Raw genomic sequence first — 17014 nt, 5'->3', positions numbered from 1 at the left:
TGCGATGAAAGATGAAAATTTCATGCTTCCATGTATAATCTAATTTGATCTTTCAGGCCAATTTCAACCAAATTTCGGGAGAAATAGGTTCAAGAAGATAGTACAAAATCTTTTAAGTGTGTATTTGTAGATTGAGGATTGTTCAGCTGAAAATTATTAATTCTGAGCACTACCAACTTTTGAAAAGCAGTAATCTAGCAATTAGGGCTATGCTGGGGAGTTTCACCTGCAAGCCTTCCCTCAGGAACTCTGGGTTCATGAGAGTGCCCTGCAAGAAATGATGATGGAGACTTTATGCCTAATGATCCAGCAAAAGAGACTGTAAACATGACTTAGAACGAAAAAGAACAAGGCTCAGAAAGCAAGAAGGTGAATTTGCAGGCAATATTAATTTGGGGTGAGGGGAACAACCATGGGAAGCTGGGCAATGACCTTGACCACCTTGTGCTCATGAAGGGAGTCAGATTGCTCAATTGGGCTGTAATTATAAAAACTGCTGGACCATTTAAGGTTGGCTCAAAGGGCTAAAAGCACTAGGAGAGCAAAACTTTCAGCCCTTAGAAGTAGCTATGAATGGTGGTAGGAAGGGTCACACAGCAAGGCAGATGGTGACAAGAGAGAGATCAAGGTGTGTAGCTTTTCCCAAAACTTCTGCAAGGAACAGTGGGATCCAGCACCTAGCACGTACATGCAAAACTGCCTGGGAGCCTGGAGGAGCCTTCTGGAAGCAGGATTCTAGAAACTAGCCTGTTTAAGAGACTAGAATAAAAAGCAACTGCAGTTGTTACAAAAGCATCCATTTTTTCCCAAAGTTGCCGTGTTCTGGGGAAAATAAGTGCCATGCAGATACATAAAACATTGTTATATTTGTGTGTTCTATATTTTTCCTGAAGACAAAACATCACAAAAGAATTGTCTTTAAGTCTTTTATTTTATGGGGCACCTGGTCAGTTGGGCATCTGCCTTCAGCTCAGGTCATGATCCCAGGACCCTTGGGATCAAGCCCCGAGTCAGGCTCCCTGCTAGTCGTGGAGCCTGCTTCTCCTTCTCCCTCTGCTGGCTGTTCACCTGCCTGTGCTCTCTCTCTCTCTCTCTGTCAAATCAATAAAATCTTAAAAAAAAAAATTTTATTTTATGTCTAGACGTATACTTGAGGCACTAGAAATGCTATCACATTGACTTCCCTGTAAATCATGCCTGAGTGCTCTCAAATGAAAATGTCAATATCATTGCAACTTGTGATCTCAGGAAACTTTCTATTTTTTGATGAACATGTTTGAATTTGGAAAACAGGGGTGTCTTTTGGGTACTAAAGTTGAACATTTTATTTGATTATGATTGTTAACAGTGTCATTCTGTAGATAAGCTTAAGACTCAACAAAGAGCCATTCTTTGTAGTTGTGTTGCTTTGGAGAATTTGTTAAAGGTGTTCCCACTGTTCCAGATGATTTCACAATGGATAATTGGAAAGCTTACAGAACGACATGTGTCCTATGTTTCCCCTCTGCACCACAGCCAAACATATCAAAAGGGTTGTATCTATTTTGTCATTCTCTCACTTCTCCGCTCACTCTCGTAGGCCCTGCTCCATTATTGTTTCATTGAGACCACATGACTCTACCCAAAGGCTCTTATCTCACTCTTTGACATTGTTAATTACCTCCCTCCTTTAACCGTTCTCTATTTCCACGACTTTATCCTTTTTTGACTAACCTCTCCTTGTCAGCCTGAGTTCCCTTTTCTTGCTCTACCCACCCACCTGTTGGCTTTAATTGAATGGTTCCCTATACCCATACTTTTATAGTCTCCTCTAAATAATCTTCCTCAAATTATCTTATTTCAAGTGAGCCATATGCTTCCATTGGGGCCCTCACTGATAAACTGACCCACTCCCAACCTCTTCTTAAAACCCTTCAATGGTTTCTCATTACTCTGAAGGTAAAAGACCTAAGTCCCTTAACATGGCTACCAAGTCCTGACATTATCTGGCCTGCCTACTTCTCAAGCCTCATCATGTATTTTTGACAAGTATGCTGGATTATTTTTTAAAGATTTTTATTTATTTATTTTAGAGATATATGTACAGAGAGCACAAGTGGGGTGAGAAACAGAGGGAGAGGGACAAGTAGACTCAGCGATGAGTGCAGAGACTGATGGGGACCTGGATCCCAGGACCCTGAGATCATGAGCTGAGCAGAAATCAAGAGTCGGATACGTAACTGACTGAGGCACCCAGGTGCTCCAAGTATGCTGGATTTTAATAACAGAAGAGTTCATTAGAGTTCTTTTGCATTATTTTAAACTTTACATTTAAAAATAATTATAAAATAATTTCAGATTTACAAAAAAAGGGCCAAAGGTAACTCAAAGGGTTCCCATATACCCTTCATTCAGCTTCCCAAATGTTATCTTTAACCACAATACAATGATAAAATGCAGAAAATTCACTTTGATACACCACAATTATCTAATGTACAAACCTTACTTAGTTTATTAATTATCCCACTAGTGTCTTTTTTAGGGGGAAACAAGATCCCACATGGCGTCAAATTGTCATGTCTTAGCCTCCTTTAATTTGGGACAGTTCCTCATTCTGTCTTTGTCATTCATGACTTTGACAGTGACAGAGCACTGGACATTTGTTTTAAATGTACCTCAACTTGTATTTTTTTTTCTTATTTTTCTTCACAATTAAATCCAGGTAATGCAATTTTGGCAAGAGCACCACAGAAGTGATGTTGTGCCCTTCTCAGTGCATCCTGTCAGGAGACTCGTGATGTCAATACGGCTTGTTACTGGGGTTGCTAAGTTTGATCACGTGCCTAAGGTGGTGTCTACCAGATTTCTTCACTGTAAGTTACTGTATTTTTCCCTTTATAATGAATAACTACCATATAGTAAGCTACTATGAGAATATGTAAATGCTGGTTTTTTTCATGCTCTTGCCCACTAGTTTTATCATCTGGTGATGGTTATTGCTTGAAACAATTATCACTGTGGTGTTTGTCTAGCAGTAATTCGCATCTTTCTTTCTACACTATTAATGGAATTCTGAAAGGAAGAACTGTCCCTTCTCCCCCATTTATTCCTTTATTTAATTACTTATTTTTATTAGAATGGACTCACGGATGTTATCTTCTATGGGTTATAACCCACTGCTATCATTTTCATTAGTCAGGTTGTCCCAGATTTGGCCATTGGGAACCCTTCCCATGTTCTTTCATGTCCCTATAATTTTTCAGGCACTTTCTTACTTTCTGGCATCACATGGTACTCCAGGCTCAACTTGTATTCGTCTTGATCCAGCCCAGGAATTCAAGGAACCCCATTTCCTTTTATTAGAGAATAATATTTAGAAACCAAGAGCTGAGCACTGAGTATCCTTCTCCTGCTGGGCTGACAGTGCTTCTAGGCCCTCTCTGCAGACAGAGCTAGGAGGCATATGAATGCACACACCTGCACACGTCTATACTTGTTTCTCCCCACCCCATGTGTGTGAGTGAATTCATACTGATACCTCTGATTGAGTCCAACATCACAGGGTTTATCCCACCATTCCTGCTTTCTTTATTTTACTTATTTGCTCAATCCTAGAATACTCATAGTTTCACAATTGCTAAGCAAATTTAATTTAACTTTAGTATATATAGTTAAAATACTGTGTTCCGAAGTTATATTGAGTTAATTCTTTTCTTCCTCATCCACGTCAATCTGGTTGTGTTGTTCATTGTAATTAGTTTGTAATTTGTAATTCATTTGTATTCAGTTAGGTTCATATGTTACTGTTTGTATTTCTTTTTGAATTCTCCCTTCTCAACAACCTGGCTGATTTAAATTTATTTACTTTTGGGTATGTACCACTAACAGGGTTCTGAAAGTCAGAAGTATACAAAAAGTTATACTCCGAGACCTGTCACTGCCCCATGTCTCTTCCACTCCCATATCCCTTACATCCTATTCTTTCCACTCCATTCCTCCTTACTTGCTGTAGGTAACCAATCTCATTCTTTTTCTGGTTTCTCACATATGTGTGCGCATGTGCATTTTGCACAAATAAACAGATACATGCGTAGTTTCTTATTTACTGTCTTGCTTACCAGAAAGGTAGCAAACCATAGTACCTTTTCATGCTTTTGTCTCAAGTCTTGTATTGTTATATTCTGCTATCGGAGCTTGCACAGTTCTCCTCCACTCAAGAATATTCAAACCCCCTATTAGCCAGCATCCTCCCTCCCCCCCACTTAGTTCCCTGTACTTCTCCTTCAGACCTCAGCCCAAGCATCACCTCCTCTGGGAAGGTTTCTTTGACTACCTTGCCTAGGGCAAATACCACTTTTAACTTTATACCATATTTCCCCCATCACTTATCACAATTACAGGTTTAGATTTATTTGTGTGAATAGTTGGTTAGAATCCGTCTCATACAAACACTATGTGGGCTGGACCATTGTTCTGTTTTCACTTTTTTTCACAATTATATCCCCCGACCAAGGTCAGTGCCTGGCACTTGATATTTGTTTGTTGAATGGGAAAATGAGTGAATGAAATGCTGGTAATATATTTCAGTGGCGTTTCAATAAAGTCAAGTAATTTGGATAATCCAATATGTTATTATAGGTTATTTTAAAATGATAGGCCACTTACATATATTTCACTATGGGACTGCTATCTTCATAAAAACCCAAAGAAATAAATTCAGTTTTTCTTGAAGTTCTGTAAAGTATTTAATCTGCTTGTCTTTATTCTCAATTCCCCTTTTTCTAAGAATAGGTCCATTTTCATCTTTTTAAACAGTAAGCCATGCCATTTCCAATGCCTGAAGAGCCTCCATTTTTTTTTTGTTCCCCAATAATGACTTCTCAGTGACCCTTTTGACCACCTGCCTGATAATAGACTTGGCTAAGGCTGGTAGATGTCCCCTAATCTCTTCTTCCCTTCTGTAGCAACAGAACCTCTTATTTTAGCTACATTTCTTGACCTTCCTTGAAGCTAGATGTGGCCATATAACTTAATTATGGCCAATGAGATGTGAGTGGAAATGGTATGTGTACCTTTCAGGAAGTGTCAGTAGGGAGCGTGCCCTTTTCCTTCCCTTTCCTCCCTCCTGCTGGCTGAAAGGGGGACATGATAGCTTGAGTGGGAACAGTCAGCTCAGACTTAGAGCTGGAGCAACAAGACAGGAACCTGATACGTGCTTAGTACGTTACAGGAGGCTGTCTACCTCCAGACTTTGACAGAAAAGAAGGAGAGGGAGAAGGAGAGAGAGAGAGATGTAGGGAAGGAGAGAGGGAGAGAGAGAAAGAGAAAGAATGACTATCAGCTTGCTTAAGCTGTTGCTGTTTGGGTTTTCTATCACAGCCAAATCAAATCTTAACTTATTATAGTTTGTCTAACCACAACATCCAGACGTAGAGTCATTATTACCCTTTAGTGGATGGGGATAAATAACCTAAACAAACATGTATTGAATGGAAGATCACACAGAAAGGAAAGCAGTGATGTAGGGACCCTTACAAGAGTGGCCCACTTGAGGTATAGGAGGTCAGGACTCTGGGGGAAAGAGGAACTAGCTAAAAGAAACTTTCTACAAGGGAAAAGTTGGACAAATCTCAAATGTGAGACATACACAAGTTACCTGACCCAAACTGGGATGTGGATCAATGCAATGCAAGAACTTGGATCGGTTTCTGGGTAGAACAGCCACAAAACAGCTGTAAAATATTTTTGAGACCATTGCATAAATTTGAGCATAGACTAGATCTGAGATAACTTTGTGGAATTATTATAAACTTTCTTATGTGTGATAACACTGTGTTTATGAAAGACAATGTCCTTATTCTTAGGAACTGCATAGAGTTGGGAATGTAAGTACTGAAAAACAAGATATCTGCAACTCACATTCAAAGGGTTTAAAAATGAAAACAGGCCATACTGTTAGAAAAGGATAAGGGGAAAATGAGAACAGTTAGATAAAGGTAGATTAAATACTTTTTAGGGCTTTGGAAACAGCTGTATTTATTTAGGTTTCTGGGAGAGTGTGTGTGCTTGTGTATAAACACAGAGAAAGTATATGCAGTAATGTTACTACTTGGTGAATTTTGGTGAAGGGTGCACATGCTTTCATTGTACTAGTCCATCAATTTTTCTGTTAAGTCTGAAAGTCTCAGACTAAAAAGAGAAAATGTTAGTGATATTGTGATACTGAATTGGCCTAGAAAAGAAGTACTGCATCAGTTAATGTAAATTCTGTCTTATACTGTTTTTTACAAAGATTTTGTAAGTAATATTGGCCACTTACTGTCTAATCTTTTGCCAGACCCTGTGCGAAGGGCTCTGCACGCCTTATCTCATTTAAACCTCACGGCAGCCCCGGGAGGTGGGGACGACTGTCCACTCCACTCCACAGGGCTGCTTAATGTGTTCAGCATCACACAACTATTAAGACTCAACCAGGATCTGAACCCAGGCAGTCTGATTTGTGAGCCTGTGCAATTCACTGCTTTTTACTTGTACCCGGTGTCTGTGCCATCATATGGTCAGGGTAGTAGCCTGACCACACACATCTTAGCACATCTCTGAATTGTCTGTATGCAAGGGAACGTCTTCAGAGTATTTAAACCCAACAGAGCGTCACAAGTTGACAGTCTGGGCTGTTCGCCTCCATTCTCTTAGAGTGTCGTTACTTTTCTATGGCTAAAACAACTACATGCTGCTAATTGCAATTTGATTAAATGCTTTAAAGACCCAGAATAAAATGATATCCTTACTTTCTATAGTATAGTCATAGGTTTTGCTATTGCATTAATGATAAATTGAGGAAAAGAATCAAAATACTACACATCAAAAGTATCTCAGTCAAGCAAAAAAGTCAAAATGTTGGACACTGTTTGAAGTGTATTTATGATGTCTACTAGGGACACTCCCGAGGGCTTCTGTGCTGTGGTCGACCAGGACCACACAGCATTGAGACGAATCAAATAGAGATTTAGAGAGATTGCTTGGTAATCAGGCACAGGGGCAAGTTATGCTTCCTGGAAATATTTTTCAAACTTGGACTGGCGAGGCCCCTGTAATTCCATAAAACGTATTTTTATCTTTATAAGCTTACAGAGATAGGCCTGAAAAATCTAAGAATCTTGAGAGAATATCTATGTAAGAATAAAGTTGGAAACAAGACCAAATGCAAGAAAGTGTTAGTATAACCAACGCATAGTCGCTTTTATTAACTTACAGTGTGACTTTCTTAGAAGCTTCTTCATTGATTACTACTAATGAGATGCAAACGGCATGCTAGTCTTCTCTGTATCCAAAAATAAATAAATAAATAAAAAGTCCTGACACTGAAGGTTTGCATAGAAATCAAGCAAAGTATTCTATTGTGATTTCAATAAACCTCTTGTATTCCAGCAAGAAAAGGATGAGCACTTATAAATGAGCCACTGTTTAGGAGCTGAAAGGCACCAGTTGGACCCAAAGAAAACAATATGTTCTCAAGATGATGTGGCAGAGCTGAGAATGGGGTGGGGAGGGAGAGTTACAAAGTAAATATGGACACCAAATGTTTCCATTTTGCTCAATCTGAATTTTTGTTTCTTTTTTCTCTTTATTTATTTTTTTTAAGTAGGCTCCGCACCCAATGTGGAGCTTGAACTCATGACCCTGAGACTAAGAGTCCCACACTCTATCAACTGATTCAGCCAGGCACCCCTTGAATTTTTGTTACTTGTTGACAGACGGAATCTAATGGACATAGAACTCACGGACATCATGTGAGATCTCCATTTATTTTCTGGGATCTACAGACAGGCTTCTGAGGTTCCAGAAATCCCTTGAAATAGGGAACAAAATTGTTGGGGCACCTGGCTGGCTTAGTTGGTAGAGCATTCAACTCTTGATCTTGGGGTCATGAGTTCAAGCTCCATTTGGGCATGGAACCTTTTTTCTTTTACCTTAAAAGAAATAAAAGTGTGTGTGCGCATGTATTTTTTTTTGCTGAGAACGTCCCATAGCTCTCATTAGAGTCTCAAAAGGATTTATGACCACACAAAAAGGTTAAAAATTACTGTACTAAAATACTGCAGTGGGAAATATAGTCTTCACTTGGCAGAGTATGTCAGGAAAAGAAAAATATGGTCACTCTGTGGTTTGTAAAAGTGAACATGAAGGCTGTCCAAAGTTGTGAAAGGCAAAAATTGGGATATTTAAATTGCCTCTTTTAGGTCATTTTTTTTTTAAGTAGGTTCTACACCCAACATGGGGCTTGAACTCATAATCCCTATATCAAGAGTCACAGGCTCTACTGACTGAACCAGCCAGGTGTCCCATTTTTGGTCATTCTTTTTTATATTGAGTTGGAGAGATGTTCTGGGATTCTGTTCTTAGACTTAGTTTTATCAGGATGGCATGGTGGAAGGCCAGCCTGAATTAATTAATAATCAGATTTATTCAATGTTTAAAGAATTTCAACTCATAGGGGTGCCTGGGTGTCACAGTCAGTTAAGCATCTGGTTTTGATCTCTGGGCCGTGGGATTGAACCCCATGTCAGGCTCTGCACTCAGCTCAGAGTCTGCTTGAGATTCTTTCTCCCTCTCCTTCTGCCCCTCCTCCCTGCTCTTTCTCTCTCTCCCAAATAAATAAATAAAATCTTTAAAAGAAAGAATTTCAACTCATAATGCTACTTTTAAATAGAGATAAATAGATTAATAAGTAGATGGCCTGGTGAATGATGGATGGATGATGGGTGGATGGATGGATGGATGGATGATAAATATTCAACTATGTTATCAAAGAGCTTAAGGGAATGGCTTTAATCTAGTGGGATATCCAAGCAGTTTACCTCCCTGCCCTTAGGTACCCCCTCCCTCACACGTACCATGAGGTGGCCCCCAGACCCACCTCATAGTGACCAGGCCTTTGCCTTTACCGCCTTTGCTTATTTACTTGACCACCTGCAGACCTGGCAGTTTGCACCCAGAACTTTCCCTGAGAACCAGTCAAAGGAGGCTGAAACTTAACTCTTCTACAGGCAGATCTCTCTGTGCTCCTGAGATGACATCTTCCTTTGAAATCGATCAATTCAGGCCAGATGACTGGCACTTCAGGGACCTGCCAGGGCCCAGTGTTTCTGACGTTCTTGTAGCCCAGTAAGGATCCCTGCTAACCATAGTCACTGAGCAAGATTTGGACACCCCATACTGATTCTGTTCTACAATCCTTCCTTGAGATTCCTTCTTGAGTTCTTCTTACATGACTCTACTTCCCACTGCTCCCTTCTTCTACATTTCCTGCTGCAACCTCTAGAAGCCCCAATGACACTACTTCTCAAGTCTTCATTGAAATTTTTTTACCTGCTACCTTAACTGGCTGCTCTCTGAGGATATGATTTCATCTGGAGCCATTTTGAGAGGAAGTTTCAAATTCTCAGAATTGAGAGGTGGGGTTTGTGTCCTCTTTACTCATAGGCATACTCTTGTGTAAAAGCTATTGTGTCTCCAAGCCTCAAGTCTGGCTGTCCTGTCCTCTCCTTCTCTATTGCCAACCCTCTACTTCTCATCACTCCCCTCAGTCACAGCATCTCTTTTGTTCTTCCCCTTCTCATGTTCTCCCATCTTTCTGAGAAACTCTAATGTCTACGTGGATGGTTTGTGTCCTGTATCGTCAGCAATGGGACCTTGTCTCTAGAGGTTTCTATCTTTATGGACATACCTAGCACTTGAGGTGACCTAAGAAAATCTGAAATGGTGGCTTGAAACACCCTACTCAGAAGAGGAAGGCTCTCTAAAACTATGATAGGAAACCAAGAAACCATAGAAGGAAAAAATAGAAAAATAACAAGCTGGGGAAAATATTTGCAAATCAATTCACAGACAAAGAGTTGTTTTTCTCAATTAGAAGCTCATATAAATCACTAAAAAGTACTTGTACCCAGTAAAAAATGAACAGTTCACAAAAAAGTCAATACAAATGCATTTTAAAGAAATGCACCCAAGTTCACACATAACAAGAGAAGCACAAATTTAAAACTATAGTGAGACACTTTTCTCACCAAATTAGGAAAGATTAAACAGTTAAGAATATGTGTGGTAAGGGTATGTATGAGGAAACAGACACTTTCAAAACTATTGAGAATGTAAATTGCCCGCTACGAAGGGCAATATATATCATAATATATATACCACAACGCATGGCTCCTTTGACCCAGAAATTCCACTTCAAGAAATATATGTGTGTGTGTGTGTGTGTGTGTGTGTGTGTGTGTGTAACCACTATTTTCTATGCAGCTATAAAAAAATCAGGAAGCTTAGAAGTTCTATATTTAAGATAAGAAAGAAAAGAACGTAATGTGCAGGACAAGCAGTTAATGATGCAATTTTGTGTAGAAATAATTTAAAACAATATATACATATGTATATATACAGGTACATGTATATATAGAAAATGATTTTATAATGCATAGAATATCTCTGGGAATAAACACAGAAGCTGATGGCTGTATTTGTCTCTGGGGAGGAGAACTGGGTAACAAGAACAAAGCTAGGAGTCTCTTAGAGTCCCAGAAAGAAATTGAAGGCACACTTACAGTGGGTATTTTGAAGAGGAGCAAAAAAAGACTGTTTGCAAAATGGCAGCAGCAGAAGTCATTGCCACCCCTCCTGCTGAAGGAGGGGTGTATGGCCTTGGTTCCTGAAACCCACGGAAGGTGGCAATGTGGAGAGAGCTGTCTGATGGGAGCCATGGCCCAGGTGACTGGAGGAGAAGACCCTATGGCTTAGTCATCCCTTCCTTATTCTCCTCCTGTCCTCCAACCTCTGTCATGGGGCAAACTGCATGAGGGACGTTCCAGTGCATACAATCAGAAGCCACAGTGCAAGGAAATCACTAATGTCCTTCATGCAGTCCAGCCTCTGGGGCCAGGAGCAGGGTGGAGAGGAGTCAGAGCACATCTGGAGGCAAGGGGAGAGTATCGGGCACAGAGATCTACTTTTCATTGCATTCTTCTTTGTAGCCATTGAATTTTGTACTGTCTTCATATATTTATATTAAAAATAAATTACGCAATCTCTTTTTTAAAGAATGAGCAACTATTTATATTTCCCCCTCCAACTATCTGTCACCTTTGGTTTCCTTTTCACAGCCAAATTCATGGCGGGTGTTATCAACACTTACCATCCTTCCCTTCATTTTTCAAGCCTAGCTTCCGTCCCCTTGACACTTGAATGTGCTCAGCCACCAAGGTCAGTAAGGCCAGCTAAATTTATTTTACTCTGCTTTTTGAGAGCATGTCACACTACTGATCCCACTTCACACTTTCTTGAGACATCTTGGTTTCTGTTACCTCAACACCCATCTGGCTTCCCTCCTGGCTCCCTCTCCTTCTCAATTTCCCAGGTGGGCCTCTCTTCCTTTGGCCACCCTCTAGATGTGGTGTTCTCAGGGTTCTGTCCTTGGCCCACTCCCCTCTCACAAAGCACTGACTCTCACATTCTCATGCCTACTCCCTTGTCTTTAATGACCCCCAGCCATCTCAATCCCGGGCCCAAATCTCTTCTTTAAACCTCACACTTGGAGACATCTCCATTTGGGCCTTCTACCAGCTGTCTGATAGGGGATGAATTGTTGTCCCCCTAAAATCCATATATTGAAGTATTTCAAACTGTGACTGTATTTGGCGATAGGCCTTCAAAGAGGCAATTAAAATAAAATGAGATCATTAGGGTGAACCTAATCCAATATGAATGGTGTTCTTATAAGAAAAAGACATATATATATAGGAAAAAAAAAAGAAGAGGACATTAGGACACAGACATACAGAGGAAAGACCATCTCTGGATACAGAGAGAAGATGGCCATCAGAAGTAATCAACCCTGCTAAAACCTTGATCATGGACTTCTAGCCTTTGGAACTGTGAAGAAATAAATTTCTGTTGTTTAAGCCATCCAGGCTATGGTATTTTGCTATGGCAGGCCTAGCAAACTCATGCACTGCTCAGGCTCAAAGTCTCCCAAACCCTTCTTATGACCCACCTTCTCAACTTCCCCTCACTCATCCGAGCCTGATTATTATTTGCATATATTTTCTCAGCACCAACTCCATTTTGCAGGATATGTTTTCTAGTAGTTGGAAAAGGTGCACAAGGCCAGCCAATCAGAAAATAGATAGTCAAAGTCACCTTATGGCGATATACTAGCTGCCAACTCTAATGTTGTGAGGATTCGGGATGCCTGAGTAGGGTAGTATTAGATCTATTCTCCACAAGTCAAGCCAAGAAAGCAGAAGCTTTACAATAAAATCCAGGGTAACATTATCAATTAAATTGTTTATTCTTTGAATAACATTTTAATTTTTAATATTTAGAGATATTTTAATAAAATGGCATCTTAAATTTTATTATATAAAACCAGCAATAGTACCAACATCAAATCCACTTATTATTACCACAGTAGCAAGGCCTTAAATCTTTTAAACTCTATTTTGAAACATGAAGTACAGTATAAATTTTTTCAAGTATCAATGAAATTTACAAAAGAATTGTATTCATTTGTTTATGCTCTTTGTGTTGGCACTTGGAAAGTTGCTATGCTAACACTCATCTCCCAGGATCCTCTGTCTTCTCCCCCCCACTCCCCTCCCCCACTCTCCTGCCCCATGGTTTCCTCTGTCAGCTCCTAGCACTTAGACTAGGATCTCTCAAAAGGGACATGCATTCCTGTCTCTTCTAATTGCTCCTCTTGAGTCTTGATTCATTTTCTCTCCATGTCCGATTCTGCTGCACCAACCCATTTATCTGTATGTCTGGTGTTCAAACTCATCAAGAACTGTGACTTGATTGGGCTGGTTAAGAACTATCCAACATGCAGTGTGTTTGTGTGTGGGGGGTCCTTTTGGGCAGAGTCTTTGATCCTTTTCATAAGCTGGTGGTCTAGACCACTTTTTTTTTTTTTTAAGATTTTTTATTTATTTATTCTACAGAGATAGAGACAGCCAGCGAGAGAGGGAACACAAGCAGGGGGAGTGGGAGAGGAAGAAGCAAGCTCATAGCGGAGGAGCCTGATGTGGGGCTCCATCCCATAACGCCGGGATCACGCCCTGAGCCAAAGGCAGACGCTTAACCACTGTGCCACCCAGGCGCCCCGGTCTAGACCACTTTTATTTTTTTATTTTTTATTATTTTATTTAAATTCAATTAATTAACATATAGTGTATCATTAGTTTCAGTTGTAGAGTTCAGTTGGTCTAGACCCCCCCTTTTTTTAAAGACTTTATTTATTTATCTGACACAGAGATAGAAAGAGCCAGAGAGCACAAGCGGGGAGGGAATGGTAGAGGGAGAGGAAGAAGCAGGCTCCCTGCTGAGCAGGGGGCCCAATGCCCGGCTGGATCCCAGGCCCCCGGGGATCATGACCCGAGCCAAAGGCAGATGCTTAACCAACTGAGCCACCTAGATGCCCCTGTCCAGACCACTTTTAATCAAAGTATGGTTTAATCTTACCAGGAAGCTTGTTAGAAATACAGAATTTCGAACTTCACACCAGAACTACTGAGTTAGAATTTGTGTGTTAGAAAGATCCCAAGTGATTCATACGCACACCAATATTTAAGTAGAACTGACCTAATTGTCCCTTATTTGATCATTATGGCAGAGCTGCCGCTGATACATGTACAAGTTTGGGAAGCACCAATTTACTTGTCCCTTGTTATATCATCATAGCCAGGCATAAATAGGCATAGCAGTATTAGCATAAGGAACTGTCTGAATCCACCTTTTTCTAAAGGTGACAGTATAACTGGTAGGTATTTGAGGCTTTATAGTTATGGGAGTTAGACATAGTTCAGAATAGAATGGTGCAAAGACAGAATACCATGGACAGCGCTCTAGTTTTGGTATAGGAGAGATTATGTAGATGGTGCAAAGCTCAAAGGGCTGCTGGTTTAAGACACAGTGGATTTGAACCCTGGCTATATCATTACTTAGCTCTAGGAATTGAACTTGTTAATTTACCTTCCTTAGCTTCACTTTCCTCATTTGTCAATGGGGATGGCAATACTTATCTATTACGGGTTGTTTTGAAAAGTTACTGAAAAAAAGATCACCAGACAGGCAGGTCTGGTGTACAATAACTGTTAGTCCCTTCCCTTTTCTTGACTTGTAAAACCTCAATTAGAGTTAATAAGACAAAGTCCTTGGAAAAGAAAAATGACAAGATCCCTCTAGGTTGGAGCTAATGTCCATGGGTATGACATCAAGGCTGTCAGAATTGGTGGTGGTGGTCGAAGAGGTGGAGTGAAGATGCCCATCTGGCGTCTGTAGTCTTCATACCATTTCAGTAGCTGAAGGAGCGCTGGGAGGGGAGCTGGAGGGCAGACATACTTAGCTCCCTACACCTTCACCCTGCAGGGCAGGGGTCCCGCACAGCCACTGGGGGCTCAGCCTGGGATCTGCTCTACACAGGGGATTGTGAGGAGGCATTCGTGGAAGACTCAGTTGTTGACCCAGTTCCGTTCAGTTCCCCTCTGGCTGTGAGTTACACCACCACCACTCCTCTAGAGCTGAGCCCCTGCCTCCGAGCCATACTCTCCTTCTCTTTGTGGCTGGATTGCATCCCTTTGTGCAGCAGCTTGGCCACGTAGGGCTCGCCTAATCTCGCCTGGCTGGTGTCCCTTCACAGCTGTAGCTGTTTCCTTGTTCCCCATAGCTTTGTTCCGACATTCTCATACCAAACTTTTGTCCACCTCTTACGTCTACTGACTCCTCAGAGATTACTGTGCCTCCTTTCACTTTTATACAAGCTGAGTTTTCATAATCTTTCTTCTATGCCACATCATCATAGTCTAAAAGTTAAATTTTAATCCGCATCAGATTAAAATGACATTTTAACTTTTCTCGTGAAATTTTATTTTATTTACATGTGCACCTAAAAGACATTCACTTCAGGGCATCTCTGAAGATCTAAACCACATTTGAACTAAAGACCAGGTAATGCTTGAAGATGATCTGATAGGACCAGGAAGCAGCAGTTGGCCACGGGAGTGGGTGGGGCAGGGCTGCCTCCCAGAAGAGCTGTGAGCCTAAAATGCAGCAAGTGGCTCTCTGGGATCAAAACATTAAATTCATCTGGTTTCTAACTTGTTTCCTGGACATCGAGTTTGCCAGTATTGATTCTCCCTTTTGCCTTCCATATTGTTTCACTGCAGGTAATTTATGCTTAGCCCCATGACTGAACCTGGGCACTCAGGCAAATAATTCAGTACCAAATAACAGTCACTCTTTAAATATTGTCTCAACATTGAATGAGAGCAAAGGCTTAGTGCTATGTGGGAAGGGCGTAGAAGAAGAAGGAAGAATCGCTGGTGCAGAGCTCCTTGTCTCATCTCTGCACAGAGCATTTCTTTCTTTCTTTCTTTTTACATTTATTTATTTAAAAAATTTAAAAAATAAAGTTTATTTAAGCAACTGCTACACCCAACGTGGAGATCGAACTCACCATCTGGAGATCAAGAGCCCTATGCTCTGCCCACAGAGCCAGCCAGGCACACTGGCACACAGCATTTCTGCTCTGATTCCAAACTTGCCCACTCTGCTTCCTGAGAACAAGGCCCTGAAGCCTTCTGGTCCCTCTCCCTGGAAGAATCTGGTGACCACCTCCGTCACTCCAGCAGACCCTTGGGTTCCTCGAAACCTGCTCATGAGAATTTCGCTTCCAAGCGCACACACTACTTCTTCCAGGCAGATCACGCGTCCCGACGCAGTGGTGTATGGGACTCTGCAAGAGCTGGTGCATGGTTAGCACCTTCCGTAGCTCCTTCACACTGGCAAAAAGCCCATATTTTAGGAGCGTGACAGCATTCACTGCTGTTCTAAGGGCCTGGTGTGGTAGAATAGAAAGGGAGTCCCCCGTTACCCCAGTGTCGCCCCCCTCACACAAAAGGCTGGAGGGTTCCTATATCTATCTTTCACCTTTGGAGTGATAGATAAATCCCTTACTTGATTTTTTTTTCAGTTCCTCCAAACAATTTTAAGCTATTGATGCTCTTGCTAAAATGTGTGTGTGTATCATAAAACTATGAAACATGGCCCTATTGGTTTTTTTCTTAATTTTTAAATTTTAAATTTTTATTTATTTGAGAGAGAGAGAGAGAGAATGAACGGTGGGGAGGGGCAGAGAGAGAGAGAGAGAGAGAGAAGTAGACTCCCTGCTTAACGGGAAGCCAGACCCTGGGATCATGACCTGAGCAGAAGGCAGGAGCTTAACGGATTGAGCCCCCCAGGTGCCCTGGCCCTATTGTTTGGACTTACTAACTTTTCAAAATGAAATTAGAAATGAAGTTAAAGGAAAAAAAAAATTGAACACACACACGCACACACACACACACGCACGTTTGGCAGATTTTCTGCACCAAAAAGAAAAGGAAAACAAACCCGAACACCCCACATCTACGAGTTTCCTGATAATTATTTCAAAGGGGAAAGCCTTGAGCGGGGTCAATCGGAGGGGAAATCTCTCTAGAGTACATTTTTGTTGTTATTTGTCAAACCAACCATCTCTCCGTGAGCACCCGGCCAAGACCCAGGTAACTGTGCACTGTAATAAGAGTGTTTTTATAAATTATGCAAATACACTTTCCTGATGGCCCGAACAATCTAATTCCCGACCTTAATCCGGGCCCTCGTTCCCAGCCCCCGCCGGGTGGCGTTTCCTGCCTGCCACTCCGCGTGGCCCCAGGTGAGTCCCGCGCGCTCCGCGCTCTCGGGCCTGCGGGAGGGGCTGGAGCGACAGCGGAGGGCGGGCCGGGGCTTGGGGGGGACGGAGATCCGGGCCCTGACTGCCGCTTCCTCCCGGTGGAGCCGCATTTTCAGGCACCTCCGCAGCCCTAGCCCTAGCGCGCTGAGCCGTTCCCGGGCGTGTCGCCCGGAGGCGCGGAGCCCGCCGGGCGCGCCCAGCCCTGCAGCTCCGGCCGGGGCGGAGGCCCCTGGACCGCGGAGATGCGGGGCGGGGGCAGGGCGCGGGGTAGGT

The 17014-nt window shown here is 41.8% G+C and overlaps 2 protein-coding genes across 5 annotated transcripts in view; both read left to right on the top strand.

The window, feature by feature from the left end:
* The window catches only part of COQ3 (coenzyme Q3, methyltransferase), a 30357-nt gene extending 23655 nt beyond the window's left edge, over positions 1-6702 (top strand). For all 3 annotated transcript variants that reach the window (XM_087865336.1, XM_045807019.2, XM_087865337.1), the window contains one exon: positions 2702-6702. In XM_087865336.1, the coding sequence (XP_087721462.1) occupies positions 2702-2736 (35 nt within the window). In that variant the 3' untranslated portion in view covers positions 2737-6702. The remainder of the gene's footprint in view (positions 1-2701) is intronic.
* The window catches only part of FAXC (failed axon connections homolog, metaxin like GST domain containing), an 88364-nt gene continuing 74077 nt past the window's right edge, over positions 2728-17014 (top strand). The window contains exons 1-2 of one of the 2 annotated variants that reach the window (XM_087865334.1): positions 2728-2852; positions 7408-17008. The gene's annotated coding sequence lies outside the window, so the exon portion shown is untranslated. The remainder of the gene's footprint in view (positions 2853-7407; positions 17009-17014) is intronic. The other variant, XM_087865335.1, reaches the window with a different exon arrangement.

Source organism: Ursus americanus, chromosome 11 (assembly GCF_024610735.1).
Source record: "Ursus americanus isolate L20-20 chromosome 11, mUrsAme1.1.p, whole genome shotgun sequence".
In the NCBI taxonomy this organism is placed as follows: Eukaryota; Metazoa; Chordata; class Mammalia; order Carnivora; family Ursidae; genus Ursus; species Ursus americanus.
Note: the sequence above shows the minus strand (reverse complement) of the source record. Positions and strands in the feature narration are given on the sequence as shown.